Consider the following 23,477-nt stretch of genomic DNA (forward strand, 5'->3'; position numbering starts at 1 on the left):
TTTGTAGTTTGTCATTTCTCCGATCACAAATGCAGACATGGTTTTATGTTGTACGAGGCGCGATGCAATGCAACGCGTAAAAAAGACAGTAAAAGTCATTATAATCCGTAATTATGTCCCCACTGGATGCAACAAATGCCTCGTTTGACATGGTTTTATGTTGTACGAGGCGCGATGCAATGCAACGCGGAAAAAGACAGTAAAAGTCATTATAAGCCGTAATTATGTCCCCACTGGATGCAACAAATGCCTCGTTTATAATGGGTAGAGTATTTATAGCCTATGTATTCCTTGTAGTTCTTTACAATGTATACTCTTGTACTTAATTTACATACTATGCTCTTTCGTTCTTTGAAAATATTAAATAAATAATAAATAGCTTTACATAATAATAAATAAATAGCTTTAACATACAGTCTATTAGAATATTCAACACACATCCACCCAAATAAAATGTAGTGATTAAATATGACATTTTTAGTAATATCATGAAACATTTTAGCAAGGTTTAAATACATTTTTGGTTCTTTTCGGTATTTTATCCATGTTATGTAACAAGCTCATAGTGACATACAGCCGTTTGAGCCAATCACATCATTCAGTCCGTTACAACGCACCAATCAGATCGCAGCACTGACTGGGCGTCTCACCTGAGCAGGTGAACAAAGATTCTCTTCATTGCGTGAATATAACGGCTTTACGGTTTGACAGCTGAAGATGAATTTGAATTGATTAATATCCCTAATAGCATTAATAAACCCTCAGTAAAACATTTGCAACAACCCCCAAAACAAAACATGTTAGTGAGTGGCGTCTAAATAATCGTAGGCTACTATTTTCACCAACATATTTATAAACAAACCAGATCAATGCTCTCGTAATCCCATAAAACGGATTAAAGCCCAAAAGCACAGGCAATTAATATCAACAAGCCACAATAAAATAAAGTACAAACCACAAACATATTGTAAAACGGCTAATCTGTTCACGAAATCACGCAGATGCACAAGAAACTAACAAAACAAGCTCACCTTTTGCAGTCAGACGTATACTGTGTCGCTTCTCTGTCACTCTTTGGTATATGAGCACAATTCACCTGTTCCAGCAAGTGCAGGAAAGTAAATATGACATCGCGACGCCAAAATGTGCCAGAGAGCTGAGGTGAGGTATTAAACCCTGAAGAAGAAGAAGAAGAAAACAATGTTCCCTTTGTATTCCAGGCAAACAAACCTTCAAAAAGCTTCAGGGATAGTCGAGGGCCAACACTCGGCGAGTTGTGATAGCGCGCGCCAGTGATGATGATGATGATGATGTGATCAAACTCTCAGTTTCTCTCTCGCGCGCGCGCACGCACGCACGTCCCTCTCGCGCTGTCATTCTCGGCAGCGCGCCTGCTTTCACTACCTGGGAAAAAACAAACTGAGGGAGAAAAAAAGGTATCATTAGTTGCACCTTAGTGAGCTATTTATGGTGGATATTAAGTATTTTGTCAGCTTCATCTGTCTGTCCACACAGCACATTACTAACTTTACTACCCAGGGCTGCGTTTCCCAAAAGCATCGTAAGCTTGAGTACACCGTACACCCCTTGAAACCAGTGGAGCTACGCTCAATTTAAGCTCACGAAGCTTTTGGGAAACGCAGCGCTGGAAATTTGAGGCCTCAGTGGCTTTGCCCAGCACCAGCCTACACAGGTGAAGCTGACAATGGCTTCGTTTCTTTTTCTGTGCTAACTTCTGGGTCTGAACAGAGATGAAAAGCCAATCTGAGCTTTAAAAAGAATCGAGGCAAAACGAAGACTCGCATTGAATCTTCTCTTGCTTATATGCTGCCCATTTAAAATAAGCCCAAACTCTTGTTATGCTCAAAACATATTACTTGTTTGTCGCTGTAATGTTACAAACCTAAATTGATATTACAAATTGATATTTATGTTATCTACGTTTCACATTTGCAAGCAGAAAAGTAACAGGTTCAAAACTTAATTCTGTGGGAATTATATTTCTAAAAGTGTGTGTACATTGCCACCTAGTGGCAAATCATATAAACATTGCCTATTCATCTCATTCACCGGTCACGTTTTCTTCAGATGAATCTAGCTAGTTTATTTGATATTTTTCCACATGTACTGTACAACATTTTCTTCTTCTTCTGAAATCCCCATGTTTTTTATTCCAGCACTGACAAAACCCCATGTGAGCAACGTGGGTAAGATATCTTGCTCACATCTTGATCCCCTTTTGCTCTCCCTTTACAGCCTTTTATTTATTTATGTATTTATCTGAATACAGCTAAATATGCTGTATTATACATGGTCCATTCTACAGCATTAGTGATCAATTTTTTGCCTTTATAAAGAAATATTGGATTCAAAATACAACAAATCTCATAAATTACACTTGAAATATTGTTAAAAATGTAATTGTAATGGATTTAGCTCTGAAAAAGTTTTAATAAAATAGCAAAGAAATATATTTTCAATGTAGATGTAAATAGGCCAATAAAACCCTTCTAATTAAATTATTATTACCATGTTTCAGTATAGTGACAAATATTTCAAAACTTTCTGAAAAAACAATATGAGAATTAACTGCACAATTACTTGAAATGTGTACTTTGGATATTATATAATTTGCATACATACACATTTTTTTCAAGACGTTTCCAACTCTGACATGGACCAATTCTGTAGATTTGTATTGTATATAGAGGGCGTTGTCCATTTCTGTTACAATTATGATATACTGGAGGTAGTGCTAGCAAGACTCATTGTTTGTTTTCCTGTCTGGTGTGCTGTTGGAGTGTGAGGTGTGAATGTGTTCTGCTCACATAACAGGATACTGTAGTTATTGCACAGTGTGTTTTCTTTCCTTTTTTGACAACAAGAAGGAAAGGAAGAAAAAAAGTAAAAGAAACCTCAGCACGTATCACAACTGATATTATAAGCTTGAATTTTGAATGTTTCCAACATTGAAATGCAACAGAGCTTCAAGTTTGAGTGCTTTTATTTTTAAGGACTCCAGATACATAAATAGATCCTCATAGACATTTAATTTCCAAGTATGATCAAGATGCAAAAACAATTTATCAGTTGTCAGTGCACATATTTAATAACACAAACAAAGGAAAGCTTGTGTGTCACAATGTAAACCACGAACAACAATGCAACCACAGGAAGTATCATGCAAGTGCCACATGCCATTTTGTGGGGATTTCTGTTCTGAAGTTATCCTCTTACACCACATCACACAGAAACATGTTTAGTGTGCAAGTTTAAGTCATATTTCACAAATGAAATATCACTTCATGGCAAAATACAGTATATCACATTACATAATTGATGAAGCAGGTAGGCAGTTCATTAATTTATCTGCCGTATTTAAAACCATTTAAGTCAACATGAAATCACTTGTTTCAACCCCATTTATTTTCTTAATACATTCTTGGTCTTAATGTGCATGATTTAGTGCACATTAATTAAAAGTAAAGTAAAAAAACAAAAAGTCTTAATCTTAGTGATTTGAGTAAGAGTGCCATCTGTCATCCTTGCTTATGGGAACCACAGACATTTTTCAGCCAGTTTAGTTAGAAAACATTGCTACTTTTAGTTTCACACTAACCAGCCAAATTTTAACCTCTTGAAACTGACAGCAAACTCTGGCATAAAACTCCTATATTTCATAATCCAATCAATTCCAAAAGTATTTTTCAAGGTTTATTGACTTATTAAAAAATATTGGAGTACGTTTAACAAGAAAATACTATTTCAGTCTTTCCACTTCTAAATTGCATGTTTTATTCAGTGTATTATTTGCCATTTCTTTGTAATTATCTGTAAAATTTACTAGCAATTTCTGCGTGAAAATCGTGAGTAAACCCTCCACCAAATTTTTTTTTTCAGTGTACAGGGTTATGAATGTCATTTCATGTTAACCTTAACAGATTTAATGTAGGTAAAGCTGCAAAATGCATGCATAGCTAGGACAAAACAATCTTCTGCAGCTGCAGCACAAGGCTAAGCAAATCTAAAGCTAACCTCAAACAGAGCAGGTTATTTATTGTCTTAAATATTCAGACTCTTTCTTGTGCTGTCAGCCGTCTGCTCGTATTAAGGCTTTAACGATAGATGTGCTTTCTTCTCAGGCATCTGTGTTTGTGATGCAGCGGGGGACTTTTTTCAAAGGGACAACATCTGATAACATCTGCAGGGCCAGAGGCTCCCTCTCATGATTGAGAAGAGAGAGAGAGAGATCAAGAAAGAAGAAAGGAAAGAGACACAGGATGCAACACTGGGTGCTGAGAAACACAAGTGAACTAAAAGGACAAGTGAAGAGTTCATAACCAAAGCTCCAGATAATAAGTGAGTTAGTGTTTTTTTTTTCTTTTTTCAGACCAAAAGTTAAAAAATGTTCCTCTCTAATTCACCAGATTAATTAAATCAAAGCTTTCAATGTACCTTTTAGTCAGATGCGTACTTCATTAAATCATTAGTCATAAAAAGGTCTTCTAAACACATTTAATTATCATTTGTACAGTCAAGGACTAATATAATCGATTCTCGCAGACTCTCTTCCATCAGATTTATTCAGATTAAACTCGACAGGAAAATCGACGCACGTGCTTTTAAAGTTAAAAAAAGAAAAAAAAAATGTCATTGCATTTAGATTGAGCTGAAGCTGAAGATCTGAATCTGTTCTCTTTAAGTACATGCTGGCAAGTGCTGCACAATATCTGATCAGATGACAAATTACAGAGTAATTACAGCACATCTCTGGTGATCCTGGTGAATTCTAGCAAATGGAAATTGTTACTGTTGCTGCATGGGTGCACAGAAGCTCAAGGCTGGCTTTGTTCAGCAGAGCCTGAGCTCCTCAGATGGGTCTGTTTGTACAGTGGTGTCTTCACTCGTTGTGTTCCCACGTCGAAGCCCCTTTTAAAGCCTCATCCAGTCGCCATGCACTGAAAATAAACCGCTAAGCTAGCGTCTGCAGTTTGCACACTGGGGTTAAAAAGGTCAACCATATTGCTCTGCTTCACTGGATGGGCTCTGAAAGGGTTTAATTTAGTCATGCAACATAACCTACAGCTGCAAGAAAGGTCTTGATCAGAAGATTATGAACTTTATGGAATAATGACGTAAGTTTGATAAAAATAAAATAAAATACTAATTACATTCAAATGGAAAATGATGTAGTGTTGCATTAAGATGTCTTGGGTAGATTTCAGATGGCTTCAAATCTACCAATAAAAATATTTTATAGTCTGGAATGATAGATCATAAATTAATGAGACAAGTCTGTTAATGAAACACTATTGTATGTGTTTAAAGAACTTCATTCATCTGCAATATCAGCAACATTTATAAAAACACTAAATACATGACACATTCTTACAATATTAAAATACAACAATTAAATGGAATAGTTTACTCAAAAAAAAAAAAGTCATAATTTACTCATCCGTATGTTATTCCAAAACTCGTCCTGTTTTTGATGTGACATGACCATCATCATAGATGTCAAAACTTATGTATCAGTGTCATATTTGAATGAATGCAAATTTAAAGAAACATATGGCTTTTCATATAATGAATTGAATTTCAGCCTCACACAAATTTCTCACACAAAGCTATCTAATGGCTTTAAAACACATTGATAATCTTTTACAATATGCAACAGTTTTACAATACTTTTATGCGGCTTTTTTGTCACTGTGGTGCTTGATAGTATACATCACCATTTACTTTCCTTATATAGAAAAGTGTGTTCCACCAACCTGTGTTTCACAGAAGAAAGTAAGTCTTACAGGTTTGGACCGACACAAAGGTGTATAAATGATGACGGAATATTCATGTTTCAACCTATTCCTTAAAAGGATAGCCATTTATGGAAAATTACAAGACATGAGCCAAATATCTTTGTTTCATAAATACTGTAGTATGATTTCTTATCCCCGCAGAGGCCAGGACAATAAATAACACAGATATGCAGATCAGTGCAAAAGACAAGTAAGCTTTGCAGAACAAAATACAATCTTTTTTGGAATGGTTATGTCTTGATAGCCATGATGTCCTGCAAAGCTTACTTGTCTTATCAGCAAGACAACGTTAATATTATTGGGCTTTTGTTTAATGACCGTAAACGGTGATCTCTCAGGTCACTAATCAGAGGTCAGATAAAACAGCATTCAGATTAACAGTACCTGTGGTGCACATTAGCATGAATAGATGCTAGACTGATCATTATGAGGATATTTTATTATGTGGGAAACAAGGCAGTGTTTTTTCTATTCTGTTGGAGACGCCAAATCACGCACAATTACACTGTGGTCTGTTGCTTGGTGAAATTTCACGGCCGAAATCCAGTCAATGCAATAGGAATCTGTGCCATTAGGAGTTTTGCATGAAGGTGAAAAAGTTCCCAATAGCTGGGTTTGTACCTTTTTAATCCAGCGCTGGTTTATATTTAACCCAGCATTTTTAGAGTGTATTCAACTTCATTTTAAGAACAACACCATGCTTTTGTTGGGGCTTAAAAGGATAGTTTGCCCAAAAATGACTTAAACTTTCACTTCAAAGCTGTATTCTTTCTTCTTCAGAACACCAAAGAAGCTACTCCAAAGAATATTTCAGTGTTTTTTTTGTCAAAATAATGATATTTAATGGGGTCCAAAACCACATTGTACACTCTTAACAATAAAGGTGCTTAAAAGGTTCTTCACGGCGATGCCATAGGAGAACCATTTTTTGGTTTTCCACAAAGAACCATTCAGTCAAAGGTTCTTTAAAGAACCATCTCTTTTTTTACCTTTTTATAATCTGAAGAACATTCTTTCGCCACAAAGAACCTTTTATTAAACAGAAAAGGTTCTTCAGATGTTAAAGGTTCTTTATGGAACCATTTAGACAAAAAGGTTCTTCTATGGCATCGTCAAGCACCTTTATTTTTAAGAGTGTACCCTATTGACTTTCACTGTATGGACAATAAGAAAAGTCATACAGCTTTAAAACAACATGAGGGTGATTAAATGATAACAGAATTTTCATTTTTTAAGTGAACTTTCCCTTTAAGCAGGACTATATCTTGATGTCTGCCCTTTTGGGAGAGAGAGGGGTGACCTCTCGCTGAGAACGTTTGGAGCTGGAAATAGAAGAGGTGGAGGCATTGGTAGCATTGCGCTGGTAATGTAGGGGATGGCGTGGGTGCAAAGGCGCCCCCCGGAACAACAGGACGTCCCTCACTGCCCCTCTAAAGGGTTTGCTGACAAAACAGTACAGAAAGAAATTCACAGCAGTGTTTAGCATGGCTAACATGTTGGCTAAGTCGTATGCTAGATGTACCCGCCAATCGTTGTGCACCGATGACACGTAGAGATGGTAGAGCACCACTCCGGTACGAGGCGCCCACAGGACAGCAAACACAGAAGTCACTGCTAGGAGCATAGCTGTGGTTTTACCCAGCTTGCTTGGCACTGCCAGCTGCTGCCCACTCTCGTCTTGGCACATCTGCTGCCGCTGTCTCTTCCGGAGCCTCAGGATGATCAAAGAGTTTAGTACCAGGAAGATGCAGCACGGAAGGAAGTAAATAATAGTCACGTGGGTCCAAATCAAGGCGGTATCTAAGCTGTTGGGCGCACGGCTGACCCTCCACATGTCCGACCACCAGAAGAACGGCACGCCAGATGCCAGCGCCAATGTGAGCACCACTGCGATGATCCGCCGAGCCCGTGCTGGGTAACTGATCTGCCGATGAAGTAGCGGGTGGCACAAAGCGACATAGCGGTCCACCGTGAGGGGAACGGTAGCCCAGATAGATGCATGATTGGCAGAAAACTCCATCATACTGACTGACCTCAGCAGCAGCACAGGGACGTCTCGGTGAAACACAGCCGTTTCCAACAGGAAGCCCACGAAGATGATGAATAGCTGGCTGAGGATGTCCGAGCCAGTTAGCGCAAGAAGATACACATACAGGGCCTTCTGAGTACGAACAGCCAGCCGGTAAAGAGCCACCAACGTCAGGATGTTCACTAGGGAAAGGAGAAAACTGGAATTAGAAAGAAGGATTGAGGTAGAGGAGGATGGACGAGGCTTAAACAGTTAGGGAATGAAGCCAGAAATGGGAGAAGCAGAAGCCGGAGATAGAAATCAAGGACATGGAGGGAGTTGACACAGCAAGATTGATGGGAAGTAAAAGATTAGGGGTCATATTTACAGAACATGGCGGCCCACGGGAACCTTTGCCCTGATTTTCCACAAAGAAAAGATTAAACTCAAGTGAATTTGTGCGGTTTTTGCTGGTTGAAACAACCAGAGATAAGTGTATTTTAAGGGTTTTTAAAGATTTTTATAGTAAAACTATTTATAGAAAATAGTTTCTAGACAGCAGAATGGATAAAACTATGGAGAATTTAACTCAACTGAATCCAATAAAATTAAAATATGATTTCTTCTCATTCACTTTCATGTTGTTCCAAAACCATATGCTGTTATTTTTGGAACATAAAAAAATATTATGAAAAATACTTCAGTATTTTTGTGTCCATACAATGATGTTTCAGACCCTTTTGACTTTGATTGTATGGACAATAACATTTGAAATTTTCTTCAAAATGTCTGCTTTTGTGGTCTTATAAGTTTAGAATGACATGAGCGTAAGTAAAAATGACAGAACTTTCATTTTTGGGTGAACTAGAGAGATCTGATATTAGACAGCTTGTAAACTGATTTGAATGGACTGTTGTGAACACCAAGCATCTATCTGTGACCCTGATCTGATTTATAGTAGCAGTTTATTGGGGGCTTTCAAATGAGTCTCTAATTAATTGTCATTTGTATTGATTGGTTTATTGATCTCATTTCTTGTCCTCAAGCAGTTGCCAGTCTCTCTCAGGATTGGTGTATAAAATGTTTGTGGATACTTAATGTTTTCTAGTCTGGTCTGATGTGTGTCTCACAGAATGAATTTACCATGATCTTCCTCCATCAAAGGACTCAAGGTGATGAAGATCAATTTCCCATGTGCCAAAAATGAATATTTTAGAACAGTTTATGTGCAATGGTGATTTTCATTCCATTTTTCAATCCGTTCCATCATACTTCCCTAAATTAAATCCAAAATTGCATATTGATTGCTACCCAATTCTTAACTTAATATGCATTCTCAATTCAATTCTCAATGGCGCACGACCCTAATCTTAATCGACCCATGTTTATAGGTATTAAAATGCACATCTCATACCTGGCACTCCAACACACAAGAGAGTACTGTAGTAGACGACAGGGATGTAAGCCAGCACACACTCTGACCTCTCCTGAGCGCTGTTCTCATCCACCTGCTGGCCGGGTGATGTGCCATTGTGCCAGTCAATCATGGCCTCTTAGTTCCTCTTGTGAAAGGAAAGAGAACAGGAAGGAAACCTTAAAACTACAGTATCGGAATATGACCTAAAAGCTTTGCCTAACAACTGAAATCAATGAAATGGACCTTATTGTGTTTATGTCACATAGATTCTGCAGTGCAGAATGAAGAAGAGAAGGTGTAATGCATTTCTGCATGGAATTTTACTGTGCTCTGGTGGTCTTTTACCAGGTCACTGTGTTAATGACAGAGACAGCTTGCCCTCATAGGTTAAAAACAGTCAAATAGGGACAGATGGAATGAGTGCACAACACTCTCCCTCATTTACTTGTCTTATCTTTCTACCTTTCCTTCTGTTTAACTTTGATTACTCCCATAACTGCCCCCTCCTGAGAGGATGAGGTGATCAGCTGTGCCAAACATGTTTATTTGCTTTCAGACCCAGTGCAGGGAGCGGAAATTATTGTTTTGCTCTGTAGATTTCCTTTGACCTCATAACATCTTTGAGTTTTATGGACAACAGGGCTGTCAAAAAAAAAATTCTAATTTTGAATATTCGTCGAATTTAAAATAAAAATCTGTTTTTGCATTCGAATTTTAGATGTGTGTCCGGCAGCTTTATCAGTGGCACGAGATGCGATGTAAGTGTCGTTGCATTATAATGTTTTTTGTTAGCCTATCCAGTTGAAGCCACTATATGCGGCGCTGCTGCGTTGTTCATTAAAAATATTGCGGAAAAAGAAAACATCAATGCGGAGAAGATCTTGTTTACATCAAAACTGAAACCAAGCCATTCACACAGAACACATATTTCGCGCATTTTCTAGAGGGACATCTATCACCGTTGCACTCGCGTCTCGCACAAAAGAACCGCATGTTTGGAAAGCCATGTAAAATTAATGCAAGTTTAAAGGTGGGGTAAGTGATTTTTCAAAAACACTTTAGAAAACTGATTCGGGTCGATTAGCAAAACAAACTTGTAGCCAATCAGCAGTAAGGGGCGTGTCTACTTATGATGTGGAGGAGAGAGCGTTCAGTGCTCACGTTAGCGAGCTGAGCGACAGAAAGATAGAGATGGAGAATAAAAAACATAAGAGGAAAACGTCTGCGGAACAAAAGAAGGCTTAAGGCAATAAGGCAAGAAGTAGGACCCGTGTAAATATCGGATCAGCTTTCCAGCGCTGGAGAGAACTCAAGGAGCAGAAGGCCTGCGATCGGACACAGAGGTTGCTTTGTTTCTTCTCGATAGGTGAGTAACACCGTGTCTGCGCCCCAACAGCTAAAGTCTGTCTAGTACACTGGACGCGACAAAGCGACCGTTGAAAATCATTTGAAATTTGTGTCAATACGTCATGAATAGAACGCAGCAGCAGTTTTCTGTCGGGGATTTGTCATGTTGTGCCGCCCTGCATCCAGTGTAGACCATAGATATGTATATATATCTATGGTGTAGACAGCATCACTGATTATAATGAGTTCCATAGTATTTTGTGGTGCCGCGCCACTCGCGTCCGGTGTAGACATGGTGTTACACTGGTTTTGCTTTGTTTCACAGAACTAATCATTGCCTGGGTTGCATACGTATGTGTGGGGCGGAGCTATCAAAATAGGGGCAAGACCCTTCTGGGGTTGGGGTGTGTTTGTTTTGGTGATTTCAAATGTCAACATTGGCTACCAGAAATCGCTTACCCCACCTTTAACTTAGAAAAAAACGTATATCGATACTTCATGGCAAAATTTTTTCCCCATCACACTGCATCTCATGTTTTTAAATGAGAAATGTAGGCTACTCTGTGTGATTGGCTTTCCGCCCTTTGTATTAAACTATGCATACATACATGATGCTGTTTTGTTTATAGTTGTTTAAGCAACTTAATTAATTATAATTGGTTTATAAATATTATTTTAAACACTATGCACTTTTTTTCACAGATAGTCATTTTATCTTATGCTTTGAATAAACGTGCATTAGTAATATTTTTGCACGATGCGCCCTCTTGTGGCCTCAGAAGAGAAGCCAAAATCTTTTCTTCACCCTAACTGAACTTACACATTTTAAATTAAAATATAATTCAAATTTTGATCATATTTAAATTTTTCAGCCATTTTGACAGCCCTAACGGACAACTCTGCTAATGTGCTTTGGTGATTTTCTTATGGTCAAACTGTGCATCTCGCCTTTGCAGTGTGCAGTTTTTGTGTTGTCATTGGAATTGAACTGCCATATATTCATAAGCCATTCATTCTTTCCTCCTGGCAAAAAGACAATATGAGAGAGGGTTTATGTTGTGGAACATTATTGCCTGCTATGATGAGGCTGCTTCATCAACTGTCCTGCTTATGTGGGCAAATTCTCCCTGTTGGTAAGAACTGGACAAGGCAGGAATGATTGGTCTTCTGTCACCTTATAATTACTAATCTGTCTTTGCCTTACTGTGGATTTATGTGGGGTCCTCTTTGTCACTGCTTCAGCAATTTGGACTAAAGCAATTCCTCCCTACATTTTCCATTCATGTGCATTTATAGTAAATTTAATTTAGGAAAAGCAGTACAATACATTTTGTTACTATGTTGTGGGGAAACATTTAATACGTTATATCTAATGGGTATGACCCATAAATGAATATATAAATGACAAATTTAAATGAATACGATTAAAAAAATGCTTGAAATAGTTTTAGAAATGGTCTAAGAAAACAAATACTTAGTAAAAGATACTTTTCTTTTTTCTAGCAATAACATGAAATAAATATGAAAATTAATAAAACAATTAAAAATACACCTGTCGCAATGTGTAAGAGGACTGTAAATGGTTTGATATATGCACACATATTATATTATTATTATGCATATATTATTTACAAATGTAATTTTTGAATATATTAAACAACAGGGTTGAGTAGTTGAGACTGACAAATGTAGACAACGTTAAATTTGAGCAAAAATTAGGAAAAGCATTAATGGGGATCCACAAATGTTTTTAAAAAGTTGATTTGTATCGTCTCAATGGTAAAATTCTAAAAGCATCTTATTATTTCCACTTTCAGAGGAGCGTAATCCCATTATCATAGACAGTTCCATCATATATTGCAATGAGACTTTTATGGCTTTTTGTTACTCTGTAGTTGTTTTGATACAGAAGCTGATAAATGATCAATCTTTAACTAAAGCTGAGTGTGTGCTAGGCTACAGAAGATAGGTTTTCCCTGAAAGGCTTTAAGTACTTCACTACTAATGTTGTTTTCCCTTCTGAAAATATCTCTACAAATAAATCATCGCTCATTTAAGAGATTCACAATGAATGAGGAGTAGCGTGTGTGTGTGTTTATATGGATCTGAGTGTGTTTATATGACATGCTGCTTGCTCTGTGAAAATCTGGCTCTATTTAGTTAAAAAAAGGCTGATAGCACCAATACTCTATTCATTATTCAAAGCGTGAAAGCATGTATCTAAGGAAAGATCAATTGTGTTAACTGGACAGTAGTTGAGAAATCAAAATAATTATGATTATGATTACAGTGCTGTTCAAATGCTCATTGCCTCTCTTCTCAATATGAAGGAACTGATGATTTTGGATTCAAGAATGTGATCAATATGCATATCAAACATTATAAATGATGTGGAAACAACATTTTCTCACGAGGTTTAGATTTTATGGAGAGGAAACTTGTTCTCGTGCATTAGCGAAAGACTTTAATATACACACATTTCCTAAGGGAACTCTTTGGATATTATCCTATTTCTCATTGCCAATAATTTTTTATTTTCTAAAGTACAATTTTATAGGCTGTGCGATATAACTAGAAATATATATCTCAATATATTTTAGCATTGTGGCTATATATATTTTGTATATTTCAATATTTATGCTTTTTCCGGTCGCAGGATTCAGAATTTCAACCAAGCAGTCATTAAAACATTATCTCTCACGTGTCCTGATATGGAGGGTATTGTTAATACTATATCATCCTTGAGCTCAGAACTATTGACTCAGGTGAAGCCAAGCAATGTAAGAAGTAAAATATAGCATGTTTTCCACATTTTGTCACTAAATTGACGAAAGGAAAGATTATATTTAATATTTTTCATTAAAATGCAACAATATCACAATACATACAACCTTCAATCTTAATTTCCTCAGTTTTAATATACAAAAAAAAAAAAAAAACACACAGGGACATGAACATAATTTATTATGATAAGTTTATTAAAAAATTTTTTTTTTTAGTTTATTTTGTTTTAAATGATTCACAGAAATGAATCACTTTTGCTATCTTAAATCAGACGCTATTAAAACATGTCTAATGTTCACTTATTCAAGAGTCAGGATCGTGAAATTAGTCATACTTGTTAAGAAAACATAATGGCCAAATTAAAAAAAAATTATTAAAATCATTCTGTATCCACAATTTAAGTCTTAATGGAAAAGTCTTAACTGGCCTTGCATTGTGTCCTCATATTTATTAAAAAAAAACCACTAGCTTTCTATTTTTTCTATTCTATCTACTTGTTTTTCTTTGTAAAAAAAAAATTATTAAAATCATTCTGTATCCACAATTTAAGTCTTAATGGAAAAGTCTTAACTGGCCTTGCATTGTGTCCTCATATTTATTAAAAAAAACCACTAGCTTTCTATTTTTTCTATTCTATCTACTTGTTTTTCTTTGTGTGTGTGTGTGTGTATAATATATATATATATACACCTTGCTACGTGTACTGCGTTAGACTAACCGAGACTTGTCATTTGCACTTATATATTGTTGCTCTTTTGTTAGTTTTGACTGCTTTTATTGTTCTCATTTGTAAGTCGCTTTGGATAAAAGCATCTGCTAAATGTAAATGTGCAACAAGAGCTTAATTCCATGACCAGGGATTTCCAAAGTCCCCATCCAGAGGCTACCGTCTAGAATTAGGGTCTCAAAAGATTCACATGAAATAACTCGTACAAGCTTTTTAAGCTGAAAGCATGACATTGCAGCTCAAAGCCTGAACTATGTGAATGCCAAACAGCAATGTTTTCCATTACTGCTTTAGTTCACATGTGCTGCCTCAGGGCAGCTACCCATACAAGCATCTATATCTGTTCAAACAGTATAGACAATAATGAAAAAATATGTTTTCACCAAATAATGAACTGTGGCTCTATCTACACAGTCTCAAGGGTAATCACCTCATTTTGTTCCAGTATAAATGGCCACTGTTTTCCATTCTGAGATGTACAGGGAGTCAATGTGTAAGGTTTCAGATCTCTCTCCATGGACATTTTGCTCTAATGAACACGCTCAATTATTCATATACGGCCGGTACACCTGAGACAATAGTTATGAGCTCAAGGACAATGGTATAGCAATACCATTCATATCAGCACACGCAGGGAAAAGAGTGTAAGTTTCATTGTTTTCTAAAAAAGGAAGAGAGAAGATGAGAGGGACACAGAAACAGAGGCCTTGAAATTCACAGTCTCTTGATTACATAAGACGCTCACAAATAATGCCACACATTTTTGAAGTGATCTTTATGACTTCCAGAGCTGACCTCTGGATATCCCGTAGTTCTTGGAGAAAATATTAAGATGACAAAACACAGAGGACACAACACGTCGAATAACTGATTTATGTCCAGAACAAACCAGTTAAGACTCGTTTTTAAAAAGCTGTTTTTTAAAGAGGGTGTAAATAAAAGTGAAAACATTGTACCAATATAAATAAAATTATTGTTTTGTTGTGAGCATTTGGATGTTTTGGAGTCCTACTATTTTATAAACTTTTAAATACTTTTTATAAACATACATTTGTATATGTATAAATTAAACTAATAAATAAAATATCAAATTAATATATATCAAAATGTATAAAATAATTTAATATATTTAATTTTTTTTTATATTTAATTTTTTTATAAAATATATTCACATAACACAGTCTCAAGGGTTTTATGGAGTAAATTATACATTTATATATAAACACACATACATAGTTTATACTAGTTATGTTTTATAGTATTTATATACTGTTAAATACTTTTTATTAAATATAAAAAAAAAATCAAAAACATTTTTCAAAGTATATTCACTTATCATGGTCTCAAGGAGTAAATTATAAATTAACACATTTTAATTATTAATTAAGTGACATGATGAATTTCACTCTGAATTTTACATTTGACTGTATATTGACATTTTGTGATACTGTGAAATTTTGTGAAAGTGTGATACTTTCTGCTAATTCATTGTTGGCATCATTTTAAAATATGATTGCAAATGCTTAGCCCTTGACACACTCATACCATTTTAAATAGGCTAGCTAAAAATATCTACTACAATACAATATAAAGAAATATTAAAAAAGACAGTGCCCCACTTTACCTGCATTTACACTATTTAATACAGCAAAAACATTGTAATAAAAACTGTAACTGCAACTGATGCTCAATTTATAAAATTCACTTAACACTCTCTTAAATATAAATGAAGTGATCCATCAGATAAAGACCGATAGCTCACGGACAATGAGGTTTTCTTACCCTCACAAATCGCTGCAGGTCCCCATCCGTCCTAACCGCTGATGCCCAGCCAGGCAGCCCTTGAGGAGGACAAGGGTCTTTGAATAACAGACACATCACTGCAATCACAGAGCGAGTTCGGGAGGAGGTTATGGAAGAGAGATAGAGAGAAGGAGAGAGGGAGAGAGGGAGAGAGGGAGAGAGGGAGGGGTTAAGCAGGGCTGATTTCTATAGAGAGGATTTTGATAAATGAGTGAAGCATTGAGAATGAAGGTGAGTCAGATGTATAGAGGTCTGTCTTTCACAGAGAGGTCAATATAGCGCAGACACATGAGGAGAAGGGTGTATAGTTTCACACAGCAATGCCTTCAGACCCATGGGAGCTCTTATCTGTTGTGTGATTCCTTAAATTATCTTAAATCTAAGTATAGCCTCTGTGGTCCTTTTTAAGCTTGAATCATTTGAATCAATACCTAGGTGGTTTGTGTATTTACTAATAAAAATGTGAATGGTTCTTGTCTGTGCAAAACTCACCGCAATGCTATATAGGGTCATGCTGGGGTCTTCAGGTTGGTTGCCAGGGTATTGGTGGTTGCTAAGGTGTTCTGAGTGGTCTTTAGCACTTTTTATGCAGTCGGTAGGTGGTTGCTGGGTTGCTGGATGGTTGCTTGCTGGAGAAAGTCAAAAGAGCCTAGTATTCTGGTTATATGTAAATATGTAAATACATACTTCAATGCAAGTTTATGGGATTTTCTTCACTATTTAAATGATGCACCAAAAGTATTATTTATATACTAAATGTAGTATTTTTAAAAACATTGTGAATTGGCTTTTATTTTGATATTTCCTGTTGTAATTTTTATTTTGATTTAAATTGTAGTTTTTTTTTAAATTTTAGTCATAATGTGCTTTTGTCGTTTTATTTGTTGTTTAATATTTCTATTTAGCTTATATTTATATCTATTTCAGATTTAGTTTTAGTAATTCTAGTACTTTAACTTCAGCTTATTATATTTGTCTCAGTTGTCAAGTCAACATTTCTGATTTTCTTTTATTTTTTCAATTAACAAAAATGATTTTTAGTTTTTGTTTTGGTCAAAATCAACAGCACTGCTCAAAAAGTCACACAATTTGTGGTATTATATGTTTTTTTTCTTTCATTTTTTTACATGGTAGAACCATAGCATTCTTGTAAATTAGGCATACAAATCAATTTACAATTAATATAAAAAAGTACTATGGTATTGCCATCTGATACCATCACTGCACAATACCTTTACAGTACACTCTAAAAAATGCTGGGTTGTTTCAACCCAATGTTGGGTCAAATATGGACTAACCCAACTGTTGGGTTAAAAAGCTAATTTAAAAATGTAACCAAAATTTAACCCAACAGTTGGGTTAGTCCATATTTGACCCAACATTGGGTTGAAACAACCCAGCATTTTTTAGAGTGTACATTTTGTTCATTTGATGATAACAATGTGCTACAGGGTCCAAGATGTACAATTTTTAGCCAAATCAATAAAGGTATTAGGTGTTTTCTAGAAGAATTAGCTTCCCTCACCAGCCAGCAACATCACGTCTCCAGATGGATGGAACAAAAAGTACATGTACACCACCATCTGGACACAGAAGGAGAGAAAGGATGGAGGATGGAAATCTCCATGCATGGATGCTCTCTCTCTTTTTAGTGAATGAGTGTTCTTTCATCACTGAGTGTTCGTTTTGATGATCAGTCTCTGAACTGGCCGTGTACCGCAGCAGAGGACTGGCCAGGCAGAAAATAAGCTGTGTAAACTCTCTGTCATTGGTCGTGGTTCCAGCAGTATAGGCATATTAATGCTATGGTGTGACAATAGGAAACAGAATTTGCTTTAAATATCTATATTTATCAATACAGAAAAGGTAGATCACCACAGGCTTAGTCTTATTGACTTACCCAGATAACATGCACTTCTGCAAAAAAGTCTTCTTTATATTTCCAGATCATAGAAAAGTATGGACTTTTTTTTTTAAAAAGGATTGTTCACCCAAAAATGAAAATTCTGTATCCATACTCACCCACCATTTGTTCCAAACCTGCATGAGTTTCTTTCTTCCGTTAAACACACAAAAAAAGATATTTTAAAGAATGTTGGTAACCAAACAGTTGACGGTAGCCATTGACTTCCATACTAAGAATTTAACTGAAATAAAAATTCTAAGAATTTTCAGTTTTGGGTAAACTATATAATGCATTGTGTTAAAAAACACAATTTCTTTACTATATATATTTAGCAAAACATAAAATACAAAATAAGAAATACAATAAAATCTATTAAAATAATATAAATGACCCACAATACAAACAACACAATATACAGCTAAAAGGCAGTAGAGAAGTAGATGCATTGAGGTGCCAAGTGGGTCAAATATGGAGTCCTATATGAGAGAGGGAGATAAATCAAATTAGGTTTGTTGGGTCACTGTATCACTGATTTTATCACTCTCATCAATCAATATTCCTGCAGGCTATCCAGCTTTCTCTTCACTGAGTAGTATAAATACTGGAGTTTGAGTTATTAGTACAGAAATAACTAACTAAAATCTCTGCGGTCATGTATATAATGTAAAAAAATGTAAAGATCAAAGGTAAGATTTCTTCTACTTTTAAAAGTAAGGAGTCGTCATACACACTGTAAAAGCGATTTTTAAATAAAAAAAGATTCTTTGAGTATGTTTTACATAATATTTTAGTCTTTCTAACTCAAAAAGTTACTTGCTGTTTCTGTCTAATTATTACTAGCAATTTGAAAGTTGTTTGAATCCTACTTGATAATAATATGGCCTGTATACTTGTCAATGACGGTTGTTCTTTCACCTGAATATGAAAGCTTGCTGCTTTATTACACTGTCACTGCATCACTCATAGTTACTGTTCTAACACTCTACAATAATATTGACCGTTCCTAGCACAATGAAACAATCTATAATAAGCTGGTTATTATCAGCTGACTGTACATTATCCTGCATTATGTGGCTTTTGGTGTACCAAATAAATAATTAGCCAATCAGATGTGAGATGTAATGTTTGTGTCACAGTTTCCAAAAGTTTGTGTCAAAGGTTCCAAAGACAAAGAGTCAGAAAGTTCCAACACAAAGGTATTTAATAAAAGAATAAACACAGGGTAAGCCAAGTCAACGTAACAGTGTGCATGACACATAAACAACAACCGACAATGAACTGAGGTAACCAGGAACTTAAGTATACACTGATAATGAACTAAAAGGCTAACAGGTGTATGATCAATTGAATTGCCATATTAAATAAAGAGAGTGGGAAACTAGAACAAAGGCTGATGATACACTGGGCAATTTTTTGAGCAATGTTGCCATCAGTGGGCAACCAGGTGAGACACAGGGCCCACGACCGATCTAAAATATCCAGATAGAAATTTGTTACCCATTCTCAATGGGAAAGTGCCCAAGCAACATTGCTCAAAAAAGTTGCCCTGTGTATCATCAGCCAAAGACAACAGGAAATGAAACAAAAAGGACTGTTTCCAGTCCGTGATAATGGAAGGCATGAAGTCCATGATAATGAAAACTAAATGAACAAAAGACTGACAGTTCCTGACAGTTTGCAATGTTTTTGAAAGAAATTAACACTTTCATTTAGCAAGGATTCATTAAATTGATCAAAAACAATCTGTTTAAAAAAAACACAGCTATTCATCAAAGAATCCTGAAAAAAATGTATTACAGTTTCCACAAAATATTAAGCAGCACAACTGTTTTCAATAATAAGAATGTTTCTTGAGCAGCAAATCAGCATATTAGAATGATTTCTGAAGGATCATGTGACACTAAATACTGGAGTAATGATGCTGAAAATGTAGCTTTGCAATCACAGGACTACATTTTTTAAATATAAAAATATATTAAAATCGAAAACAGTTATTTTACATTGTAATGATATTTCACAATATTACTGTTTATTGGATGCAGCCTTTTTATCAACTCTGTTAAACTCTGATCGTGTTTTCTCCCAATCAAAATCAATTTTCATATTCACCCTGAATGTAGCCTTAAGAGGAATCTATTCATCGCTATCAGTCTAGATCAGGGTCACAATCGGCTTGATAGTAGCTTTAGGGTTCCTCCTAAGTAAATGATTTACTCAAATTTACTCACACATGCACAGCACACACACACACACACACCCGTACACTTACACAAACACACACGTATCTGCTCTACCTCTGTCGCTTTGTCACACAGCAAAGGTTCAGGCTGTCTCAGCACATTTCCACCACTTCTTTGACTGGCAGTAAACAAATGACATAACCTCTAACTAGAGGACTCTGCAGCAGGGGTGGATGTCCTTACATACAGAGAGAGAAATAGACTCCAGTCCTTCTTTTGATCCTGTGTGTGGACAGCATGTAATAGGATGCATGTGTTCAGTCTGGCTGAGTAACTGGCTCAATGCTAAACAGAAATGTACAGGGGTCTCAAATACTTCTGGGTGTCACGTTTAGATAGTCCTATTACAACTTCTCATACTTTAAACAAACAACTAATCTGAAGAATTAAAAAGTTTTTTTATACGGGTATGAATGATATCTCAAATTGAGAAGGTCATTGTGCTGTTAAAGTTATGCAATTTTAAAGTGATAGCTCAAAAATGATAAATTATCTTCTTTCCTTACTCTTATGTCAAACCTTTTTTAGTTTCTTTCATATGCAGAATACAACAGAAGATATTTTTAAAAATGTGTTGCTTTTTGTCCATACGATGAAAGTCTTTTATTGTACTGAAAATAATCCCCACATTTGTCAAAATATGGTCTTTTGTGTTCGGCAAGAAAACAGAAATACATACGGGAATGACACAAGTGTGGGTAAATGATGACCAAATTCTCATTTTGGGGCAAACTATTTGCCAATTTTTAACCAGCTTTGCATGGTTACAATATTGACAGTATATTATGCGCACCCAAATATCCCTGTTTATTTGTCAGCAAAATTATGTATTTTTTTGTTGACGACTGAGCTCAGGGATTGTTTCGGATTTCCGCATTTTTGTTTCCCTTCCCATGGACAGTCAGATTGACAGTTGGGTGGCACCAAAATCAAAAGTGCATTATGGATGTTGAAGTTTTTGGCAAAAGGCAATGCCACAGACATTTTTCACTAGTCATGAGGGGTCTTTACACAGCTGAGTTAAGGCTGCTCTGTGCCTGCACAAAATTCAGTGTAAAGACGTAATGCTGGATAAAAGTCAGGCTAAATTATGCCTGCTGTGACCCAACTCAGCCCATAGTGTCAAAGTATACAGTTGAATTGCTGTATAAATAAGTTCTGTCATGAAACTCTAGATAGCGCAGACTGATGGTTCGTTAAAGCAAACTGATGATATTCACAGTGTTAAACTACTTGCAAAAAGCTGATTGATTCATGTTGCATATGCTGCCAATGAGTTTACTGCTTTACATTTAAATGGTTGGTAAACAGTTCGCAGCACGCTATCAGAGTTCCTCCGAAACCCTTCACCTTCCCCCAGCTCCACCTGTATAGATCTGCTATGGGTTATTATATATGCTATTTGTGCAGCAGCAGTATGTCTTAAATACTCAGCACCGTATCAGCGTATGCATTGGCAGTAGCAAGTTCCTGTACTTGCTTTGCAGCAGCAGCAATAATCTAAAACAACAGCAGCAGCAGCGTAGTAAATTTATTCCACCAAGACCAAATACATTAAACGGTCATATCAATTACCAGGCTAAAATCTTCCAAGAGTTGTCATGATAGAAATGCATTCATGCCACCTCTGAGCAGCATTAAACAGTCTGTGCGAAGATTCCTAAACGCCATTTCAGAAGCACTCCTGTGTCATCTTTGCTGTCTTTGCTATGCATCTTTGCTAAAATTGGCTATGCAACACCAAATAAAAAAAGTGCTTCTACAGTGACAGCCAAGTTTTATTAAAAGCTCATCTTGCCAGCAGTGAATTACCCAAAAAAGCAAACACATAGCAACTCTCTGATAACCTCTTTTTCGTCAATAAAGTGTAAAAATCTAGTTGCAGTTCCAAGAAAAGCATCTATTAATCTATGCATGCAGATACATTTGCATAAACACACCTCCAATCCTCCATAGCAGTTATAATTTGTGATTAGAATTCCATGCTCGCGCTGCCCGAACAGCTGAGGCCTCCTCTGGATCTATGTCATACAACATTAAAAAAGAGAAAAGTCAAAATCAAAGCTGTTGTCATGGCAACTGCCGTTCCTGCCCACCAAAACGAACTCCCCACCCCCCACAGGTTCCACAGATCGATAGGATATTGTGAGGGTGGAACTAACCCAAAACAACCAGTAACCTACATACTAGTTATGCACCATAGCCTATATGCCACATAAAGAGAAAGGGGCCGACAGACCATCCATCATCCACTGAAGAGGAGGAGGAGGAGGAAACAGAAGAAAGACAATTAAATTAAGGAAGAGTAGAGGGTTGAAAATAAAGAAAAGAGACGAAAATATAGAATACACACAGAGTAGAGGAAGATCAAATCTACCATCGGACAATAAAAGATGTCTTATTTGTTGGGGAATGGGCTGCATGCCCACATTTACCTGCTCTTCTTGCTGTTGGCTGCAGGGTCTCATGTGCAACCTGTCTATGGAGGTAAGATGACTTTCTTCTAGATGATAGATGCTTCGTTTGGACATCATGTCAGAAGTATTGGTTTTGAGGTATCCAGAACTCTGGGTTTCATCTGTTGGATGATAGAAATTGATGAGTCTGAAGTGTGAAGTCTGCATTTTGCAAAGTTGCATGTTAGGAAATCAATAGATTTTAACATATCAGTTGAACTTCAATTCATCAAGGTTTTTTTCTTTGCAAAAAGCACGTTTTAAAATGAAAAAATAATTTTTCATTCTAAAATGAAATTCATTTTCATTCTAAAATCTAATAATCATGTCTGGTTATAAAAGACAATTATATTGTTTTAATTTGATGACAAAAAAATGTATCATCAGCCTTTCCTTTTATTTCATTATTATGTTATGTATTTATTTACGGGTCTGTTTTATGATTCATAATGGCTTGTACTTTATGTGGTAACAAGTAATAGGAAACCAGGGTGTTATAAGTGGTTTGTTCACACGCACACCAACGCAGACAAAAGCACACATACAAGCAGCTCATGGCATTTCCCAGAACTTTGCAATGGCACCTAGTACAGCAGAGGTTGGATGATCATGAGGTTGCAGATCCACTTACCCATTACAAAAAAACATTCTGTTTAAAACATTTGTTACTTTCTGGGAAAACAGGAGGGTAAAGACAGTTCTACTATATGTGTAGTTTAATAATGGAAAAGAGGAAACACTGAAAATGTAATGCAAAACATGTAAAAGTTGTTTCAATATACAGAGGAGTCCAAATGTCAGAGACTATATTGTAAATCTATGATTCAGAATCTAGCAGAAAGAAGCAAACAGAAAGTTCTAAAAAAAATCTAAAAATTCTAAAAAATCTAAAAAAAAGAAAAAAGACAAATGAAGAAGTAATCTTTAAGATAATCTTATTTATAGGACATCAATAATAATAAAATATTATATT

General features: G+C 36.0%; 3 protein-coding genes across 6 annotated transcripts in view; 1 reads left to right on the forward strand and 2 right to left on the reverse strand.

Moving 5' to 3' along the window:
- Positions 1-1,278, reverse strand: part of LOC107597821 (G-protein coupled receptor family C group 5 member C-like) — a 10,743-nt gene extending 9,465 nt beyond the window's left edge. The window contains exon 1 of one of the 3 annotated variants that reach the window (XM_016289013.1): positions 1,032-1,278. The gene's annotated coding sequence lies outside the window, so the exon portion shown is untranslated. The remainder of the gene's footprint in view (positions 1-1,031) is intronic. The other 2 variants (XM_016289011.1, XM_016289010.1) reach the window with 2 other exon arrangements.
- Positions 1,279-1,358: 80 nt separating this feature from the next.
- The window catches only part of LOC107597820 (BTB/POZ domain-containing protein 17-like), a 28,220-nt gene continuing 6,101 nt past the window's right edge, over positions 1,359-23,477 (forward strand). Inside the window, exons 1-3 of one of the 2 annotated variants that reach the window (XR_001610494.1) lie at positions 1,359-1,436; positions 2,178-2,207; positions 4,143-4,359. Coding sequence is in view for 1 of the 2 variants with exons in the window: in XM_016289009.1 (XP_016144495.1) it covers positions 22,442-22,535 (94 nt within the window). In the remaining variant the exon portion in view is untranslated. Of the gene's footprint in view, positions 1,437-2,177; positions 2,208-4,142; positions 4,360-22,248; positions 22,536-23,477 lie in introns of those variants that run through there. The other variant, XM_016289009.1, reaches the window with a different exon arrangement.
- Positions 7,176-15,930, reverse strand: LOC107597822 (probable G-protein coupled receptor 142). Its single transcript, XM_016289014.1, has 4 exons — positions 15,882-15,930; positions 9,239-9,386; positions 7,339-8,027; positions 7,176-7,258 (listed from the first exon to the last, which is right to left on the reverse strand). Exons 2-4 carry the CDS (start codon positions 9,369-9,371, stop codon positions 7,247-7,249), a joined length of 834 nt encoding a protein of 277 aa, XP_016144500.1. The 5' UTR covers positions 9,372-9,386; positions 15,882-15,930; the 3' UTR covers positions 7,176-7,246.

The sequence above is a fragment of the Sinocyclocheilus grahami genome, unplaced genomic scaffold (genome assembly GCF_001515645.1).
Source record: "Sinocyclocheilus grahami isolate Dianchi unplaced genomic scaffold, SAMN03320097.WGS_v1.1 scaffold238.1, whole genome shotgun sequence".
Lineage (NCBI taxonomy): Eukaryota > Metazoa > Chordata > Actinopteri > Cypriniformes > Cyprinidae > Sinocyclocheilus > Sinocyclocheilus grahami.

Coding starts and splice junctions, on each gene's coding strand:
- LOC107597822 (XM_016289014.1), bottom strand. CDS start 9,371: ATGATTGACTGGCACAATGGCACATCACCCGGCCAGCAGGTGGATGAG. Junction 8,028..9,238: donor CTTGTGTGTTGGAGTGCCAG/GTATGAGATGTG, acceptor TCCTTTCCCTAG/TGAACATCCTGACGTTGGTG.